The sequence below is a fragment of the Podarcis muralis genome, chromosome 12, assembly GCF_964188315.1.
Source record: "Podarcis muralis chromosome 12, rPodMur119.hap1.1, whole genome shotgun sequence".
Lineage (NCBI taxonomy): Eukaryota > Metazoa > Chordata > Lepidosauria > Squamata > Lacertidae > Podarcis > Podarcis muralis.
In genome coordinates this window covers 17,742,938-17,750,240 of record NC_135666.1, presented here as the reverse complement: position 1 = coordinate 17,750,240, position 7,303 = coordinate 17,742,938, and the positions used below count along the sequence as shown (strand labels likewise).

Sequence of the window (7,303 nt, the reverse complement as noted above, 5' to 3'; positions counted from 1 at the left end):
TTGCTGCAGACAGTTTAGATATACAATTGAAGTTTTACCCTATTATTTTATTTTATTATTTTATTTAGAGAAAATTCTGTTTGGCTTGTTGCAAGGAAGCCATTTCTGACAACCTTTTTATTACCTTGGACCTAAATAAATAGAGCTGTTAAAATAGCTTCCAGATGACCGCTTCCCTTTTACTACTACTAATAACATTATGTCACTTTTTTTTTCTTTTGCTTTGCTTTAATAAGCTTCACACTCTTTTTCCTTTCCAGTACTCCTATGTATGTTTATTTTGAAGCCTGAAGTCTGTTTTTCCTATCCTGTAAAATAATGTGAAATGGAGAGCTTCTTTTCGGATAGCAAAGCTTAATGGTGATGAGACATTCTGGAATATTTGTGTCTTGTATTATTCTAACCTCTTGCATAGATTTGGACCAAGGCATTCGCAGATCCCGCCCACCCACCCCCCTCTGTGCCCCGGCCGCCATCCCACAATGTTCATAAATGAGGTCTGCATCTTGGCCTGAAAACTGTTACCAATCCTGTTCCAGTTAGAGAGATTTGGCAGCAGATTTCATGTTGATGCTCCTAAAGCTTTCGACCGCTCCGCTGATGTTCACTCCACAGTCTCCCTCCGTTATACAACCCTCCTAAGGCAGCCGCACTGCAAACGAAAAGCAGATGTGGCGTATCTTCCTCTTGGAGCTGCAGTGGAGGCCTTTGGCCGGGCAGCTGGAGTGTCCTTGCTCAGAGAGAAATGCTGACCCACCTGCAAATAATAAGGGTTAATTGTGAGGTTAATGCAATGCAGCGTTCCCACTGTACGAAATAGCTGAGGGTTACGGTGCAGCGAAAACATTCACACATGCAACTAATTTGGCACATATCCAGACAAAGGAAACCTTTAATAAAGGGAACCATAGAGCATGTAATTGCATGTGTGGTTGGAAAGCTTCTAATTATGTTGTGCTAAAGAAGGTTCCTCCTGTTTGCATGGGGTTGTGTGTGCTCTCCAGTAAACAGAGAAATGGTGCACTATGAATTGGAATGACTGCCTGCTGTCATGGCATGTTCTTCTCATTCTGATTATTAATATAGGCGTGACCATTTTGCGCTGGGGTTCTCTTCCTGGCCCTCAAGCACATCACCAGAGTGCACTTAAGGGCACCCTGCTCTGCCCCATTCCATTCTGCCCTCTTCTGGGTCCAAAAGGACCCACATATTGGCAATTGTGCATCAATTGGACACACTTCAAATGGTTGCCCCCTGTATTGTTGTTGTTGGTTTGTTTATTTACTAAATTTGTATACTGCCCTTTATCCAAAGACCCAGCAATTGTTTTTCTGGGGGTACACAGGGGTATGCATACCCCTAAACATTTTGTGAATCTAACGGGAGAAGAAACTATTTTTTTTAAAAAAAGTTTCTTCTCTAGCATGGTGAATCATCAGTTCCCTTGGTAACCCCAATGGTGGCCTCATGTTTCCTGAGTCTCAGATGGAAGCAAACATTTAATATGTGAAGTAGGAGTTGGAATCTAGCATGGTGATTGGTCAGTTTCATTGTTACCACCTCCGATGGCGGCTTCATTTCCTTTCCTGGTATAATGCATGTTCTTTGTCCTCTTGTCCATTTACTGTATTTATTTTTCCTGATTTGAACTATAAAATGGTGATTTTCTTTAGTCAAAATGAGAGTACCCCTAAACATTTTTTAAGAAGAAGAAAAAGCACTGCAAAGATCTCAGAGTGCTTCACAACACAAAAATACAAAACAAGAACACAAAATATATCATAAAAATGTTCTAATAACTCACCTCCCACAAACACATAGCCTAAAGATATGTAGGGACGCGGGTAAAAGCCTCAGCGCCTAGGGCTTGCCGATCGAAAGGTCGGCGGTTCGAATCCCCGCAGCGGGGTGCGCTCCCGTTGCTCGGTCCCAGCGCCTGCCAACCTAGTAGTTCGAAAGCACCCCAGGGTGCAAGTAGATAAATAGGGACCACTTTATAACGGGAAGGTAAACGGCGTTTCCGTGTGTGGCTCTGGCTCGCCAGAGCAGCGATGTCACGCTGGCCACGTGACCCGGAAGTGTCTCCAGACAGCGCTGGCCCCCGGCCTCTTGAGTGAGATGGGCGCACAACCCTTGAATCTGGCAAGACTGGCCCGTACGGGCAGGGGTACCTTTACCTTTAAAGATATGTAAGAAAGGTGCCAGGCAAGCTTCCTTGAGGACAGCATTCCAAAAATGGGGAGCAACTGCAGGGGGAGCAACTGTTGCCACCCTCTAGACCTCTGGAGGAGGCACACTAAGAAGGGCCTCAGATGATGATTACAGGTTCCTGGTCACTTCATATGAGGAGAACCGGTCCTTGAGGTATTGTGGTCCTGGTGATACCCCATATAATGAGGGTCAGTTGGAACTGCCCCATCATTCAGTATTATTGATCTACAATGGTGTGCAACACGGGGAGAATGAATGAGACAGGGCAAAGTGACTACTTTTGGGGGTCTGAAGACACCAAGGTGTCTGATTCTAAGGCAGCAAGAAATCTCACTGATTCTCCCAAGATGAATCATGGTTGTTAAATCTGATACTTGTAAAATACTGCTGAACTGGGAACACAAGGATGAGATACTTCTATGGGAAGTTGTTAAAAAATGGAATAAAACCAGAGTGCCGTGAAGAGATGAATTGCCATCCTGATATTAAATGCAGGTGCAAATAGTATAGAGTAAGAGGGGATGGAGAAGGGAAAGGAGATTTTTAGCCGCTTTGAGATTCCTTTGGGTAGTGATAAAGCGGGATATCAAATCCAAACTCTTCTTCTTCTTCTTGATTGGAATCTAGTTGAACTGAGAAATAAGAGAGATTGTATCAAATGTTTTAAAATCTAAAAAACAAAAACAACAAAAAATTATGTAAAGGCAGGATGCCCTTCATGAAAGGACTTACCATTTTGCATCTCCCCCGCTCCAAAGTAACCAAATATTTTACTCTCATTGGGGGCAAATAGTCCTACAAAAGAAGAGGAGGGAATATTCTGCCCAGTGCTCATTTATTTTATTTTATTTTATTCATTTCTCCAGTTTGTAGACTGTCCTTTGCTACATCAACGGGGATCCCAGGGAGGCTTCGAACAATGCAGAAAATGCATTAATATATTGGCCAGCTTAATTAATAAAAAATAAAAACAAGCAATAGTGCAACATCATGAGAATAACACAACCAAATAATGGTTAATATTTTTGCTCCAAGAGGCTGGGAGAATAGAATTGTTATTAGTTGTTGGTAATCCATGAGGATCTCTATCATCTGGCCTTCCAAGGGAAAGGCATAGCAGAGTGACCTGATATTGTCATTCCTTGTGGTTCCTCCCTCCCCCCCCTCTCCATTTCACACACTGTAGCCACAGAAACAAATTTTTAAATTGTTGATAATTTATTGGAGGTGAGTTGTGCTTTTATGATGCATATTTCTCCAAAGAACAACCAGCCTCTTTAAATCGGTGGAGGACAACAACAAGCAGCTATGGAGTAAACAGAAATAAGAAACTGTGTTACTGTATAAACTAGGTCTCACCATTTGTCCATCAAGCCTAGGGCTGTCTGCTCTGCCTGGCAACAGATCTTCAGAGTTTTGGACAGTGCAATGCTTCCATCAGTGGGCACCCAATCCTTTCTTTAACTCTCTGCATGCTTTCAAGTCAAATGCTCTATCACTAAGCCATGGCCCCTGTGGCGTTCGTATGGAGCCCCCAGTCATCTCACGGACTATTGACCCGTACACCACTAATCTGCTGCCACCAACCAGGTCCTCTCTGGTAATTCACTTAGTCTCAGTCAGATTCTTAAGTTAACAAAGAAGAGTGTAGTTTATTGCAAACACAAATAAACTTTAACTGCATTCAAAATGTTGTTACTCTTTACCTTCTTAGTCTTATTTTATCCTGTCTCTAACTCTTCTACCTCCCCTCACACAAGAACCAACTGCACTGTCTATTTCCACCTGTCTGCCAACTGCTTTCCCAACTGCCTTTTCCAACCAACCAACCAACCAACCAACCAAAACCAACCTCGGGCTAAGCCCTTTTATAAACAGGTAGGCTCCGCCTCTGGCTTTTCTATTGGTCTACCTATTAACTCTTTCTCTCCCACTGTTCAGACATTTTCAAAAGAATGGGCAAACGCCACAGCCACCTTAAAGAAGTCGGTGTAGCAGGTGGTGAATCCTTCCACAGTGTGCCATAGTTGGTTGGATGGTGCTTGCAAAGTCCTTGAAAACAGAATAAAGGTTACAATATCTTTATTTTTATCTGTAAAATGTTGGAAGGCAGAATGTCAGGTGGGTTTTTTCTGTCTACAGGGAATCATTTCCACACTCATTTGTCTGCCATGGAATGTCTGTGATTAACAGGTGATTTGTTTCTCAAAGCTCTTGCACACTTACTGTTAACCCCCACAATTCAGTCACAACCATTTCTAAATGATGCCTTTGCCAAGTAATGTTATTCATGCATTTTGCTGTTTGTGATCTTCCTCTTTCTCTCATGGCAAACTTCCCTTTTTTGGGGGGGGAAATCTTCCTTGAGTAAATTCAGATATTTTGGATGAAGGGTGGGAAATGTTACTTAATACAAGCTAAAAATGACTGTAACATATTTATCCCAACACATCCAGGAATGAGAACAGTGCAGAACATCAAAGTAAGTGGCAGTTAAGTCTGTTTCTTACAGCTGCATTTAGTGGATATACTCCTGATAGTTTGAGGCCATTTGCCATTTCCATTTTTCATTACCAACGTCAAACAGTTTACAGAGAGACAAGCTAAATTAAAACAGAAGACAAAAAGAAAAAGCTATCAGTTCCTTCAAGAAGTTTACATTTTGTGGGAGGGAAGGTTGTCCTTGATGATCAACGGCTTCATGAAGGCCTTTGGGACATCTAAAAGCCACCCAGTGATGTCTTCTCCCTGTCAGGAGTAATAATAATGTGGGAATGTTAAGGAAAGTAGGAGAGGATATACTGTTTTGATATTATCCCTCCTCACTCACGCTAGTGAGTAAACAGCACAGCACATTCCCTTTGCAACTTATTGGAAGCAAATAGATGATTCATTAGAATCCTTTAATTAAGCAATCCTGTCTGGCTTGCCCAGTCTGGATTGTTCCTGGTAAGTTTCCCCTTTATTTCCCTCTTAAAATAATAAAAACACAACACAGTCTTCATTAAAAGTAAGAATAAAGTTTTACTCACATTCAGTTCACAGCAGTAATCTGAAGGCAGGCTTTATCCTGTGGTTACAGTCAAAAGAAGTCTGAGCTACATCTCAGACTTTCTACTTGTGGGCTCCATCTTATGTGAAGGTTGAGCCATGAGCTGGCTAAGAGCCAGGAGAGTTCAAGAGAAAGAGTAAGAGAGTAAGAGTTGTGTGGCCAGCCCTTTTATATGGTCAGCTAGGGTCACACACAGGGGGAGAATGCTCCAGAGCAGGTATGACAGGAAGTCCCCTCTGTCTGGAGCCACATTCCCCTGTGTATTCTAGGCAACCAGAAAATGTTGTACTTGACTGCTCTAGTAATAATACATCCCACAAAAAATACCCCAAACACCCATCTTGATCCTACAAGATTCTGTTTTGGTATTATGGTTACAAAGCGCCCTTGCAACTGTACAAATAGTTGGTAGATATTCTGTTCCCTCATCCCTCCATCTTCATCTGGGCATGGAAGAATCCCAGTGATTGATGAAGGGAGATGGTATTTTAACCAAGCTGTGATGGATGCCGCTGGGGTGAAAGGGTGAGAGCTATTAATAAACAGAGTCTGAAAACCTTTTAACGCCATCATTCACATTCACACGTCTTTAACCTCGGCCACCTTGAGATCCAGCATGGACTTATTGCAAGGGAATAAAATGTATATATATTCATGCTCGTTAAGATATTTAATTTGCCCTGCCGAATGGATGAGGCGCTGGTGGCACTGCCGTTTAGCATCTCCCTTGAATGCAGAAAGGTAGCAGATTTATTTCAATCCCATTGGGTGCTGACATTTTAACCCAGTTATCTGTGATTTATTCAGTCCCTGACAGCGCCAAAAGAATGATGTGTTTTGCCCGAAGGCTCTGTGGGTGAGGCAGCTTGACACATGCCTTTTCTTTCTCTAAAAAGGGGTGATCTCCTCAGCTGTTCTGAGGGTCCCAGCACTACAGTGGGCAGAGAGATTGTTTCTGAAATACTGTCTTCAGCTATTTGGTATGGGCATGCGGCGAGGGAGAAAGTGGAGGTGGAAGAAAGTGAAATGCTGATTAACCCCCCTCATGCCGCCATTTTTGTGTTTGTGCCAGTTTCCCCTCAAGTTTCTCCAGTTATCAAATTCTACAGGTCATTTGGCATAAGAACCCCAAAATGGGCATTATCAGGAGCAATGCTGAAATTCTTCCAGACCATAGGAAGTTGTCTTATACCAAGCCAGAACACTGGTTCATCGAGTTCAGGACTGCCCATGCTGACTAGCTGAGCCTCTCCAGGGTTTCCGACAAGGAGTCTTTTCCAGTTCTCCATAGAGATGCTAAGGACTGAAGCTGGGGTTTTCTGCACACCAAGCAGAAGCTGCACTGCTGAGCAACAGCTCTTCCTAAAAGCCTACGTGACACCAGCCTCCTTCAAGCCATTACTGCCATGAATGGGACCAGCATGGTGGAGGGGGCTTATGCCTTTTGCCTTACCTATAGAATTTCACAGTCCTCCAACTGCTGCCATTTTGGGACATAGAATCTGAAGCGGACTGTACTGTTCTGCTGTTTATGTGCATACTGTAGGCATATCAGAGGGCAATTATGTATAGGTAACTATAATAGAGGAAATAAGGTAAATGCGGGGGAGGGAGGGAGCTTGGAATGTTGGTAGTGAGTGACGATTGGATGAGAATTTGAAAGGGCTGTTTGAATGATGCTGGAGACAGTTGGCAGAATTCAGTTTGGAGTGGTTGATAGTGGAGTTTGGGAGTGGGTGTGAGTTGGTGTGAGAGTTGCTGGTACGTGTGGCAAGAGGGGTAGTTTCTTAAATTGGATCAGTCTTGCTTCTTTTGTAGGGCTGGTGAGTGTGGGTCTCACCCCCTAGGCCAAGTGGAAAGGGCCTTGCAGGGAGCGGCCTTCACGCCTCATGTTGATCCTCCTTTCTGGCTTCCACCAAGCACTTCCATCAGGCTGATATCAGGGGCATCAAATGAGATCAGCAGTTCCTCTGCATCTGCCTTTGCATCTACCTTCTCTTGGAGAGCCAGTGTGGTGTAATAGTTAAGAGCGGTAGACTC

General features: G+C 43.4%; 1 protein-coding gene across 5 annotated transcripts; it reads right to left on the bottom strand.

The window, feature by feature from the left end:
- Positions 1 to 462: 462 nt before the first annotated feature.
- Positions 463 to 6,843, bottom strand: LOC144329299 (uncharacterized). 5 transcript variants are annotated; one of them, XR_013394784.1, is made up of 7 exons: positions 6,717 to 6,843; positions 5,244 to 5,370; positions 4,871 to 4,959; positions 4,188 to 4,263; positions 2,944 to 3,006; positions 1,805 to 2,843; positions 463 to 757 (listed from the first exon to the last, which is right to left on the bottom strand). XR_013394784.1 is itself a non-coding variant. In XM_077936767.1 (6 exons), exons 3-6 carry the CDS (start codon positions 4,912 to 4,914, stop codon positions 626 to 628), a joined length of 315 nt encoding a protein of 104 aa, XP_077792893.1. In that variant the 5' UTR covers positions 4,915 to 4,959; positions 5,244 to 5,370; positions 6,717 to 6,841; the 3' UTR covers positions 463 to 625. The 5 variants fall into 5 exon arrangements, 3 of the variants coding, with proteins under 3 accessions (XP_077792893.1, XP_077792894.1, XP_077792895.1); XM_077936767.1 differs by lacking the exon at positions 1,805 to 2,843 and having other exon boundaries at positions 6,717 to 6,841; XM_077936768.1 differs by lacking the exon at positions 1,805 to 2,843 and having other exon boundaries at positions 5,244 to 5,366; positions 6,717 to 6,797.
- Between the last annotated feature and the right edge of the window lie 460 nt (positions 6,844 to 7,303).

What these genes read in the sequence shown, in the direction of transcription:
- LOC144329299 (XM_077936767.1), bottom strand. Translation starts at nt 4,914, where the DNA reads ATGAAGCCGTTGATCATCAAGGACAACCTTCCCTCCCACAAAAT. An exon ending in AACCTTCCCTCCCACAAAAT is followed by an intron (nt 4,264 to 4,870) that starts GTAAACTTCTTG and finishes TCTGTTTTCAAG; the next exon opens with GACTTTGCAAGCACCATCCA. An exon ending in AGCGGGGGAGATGCAAAATG is followed by an intron (nt 758 to 2,943) that starts GTAAGTCCTTTC and finishes TATTATTTGCAG; the next exon opens with GTGGGTCAGCATTTCTCTCT.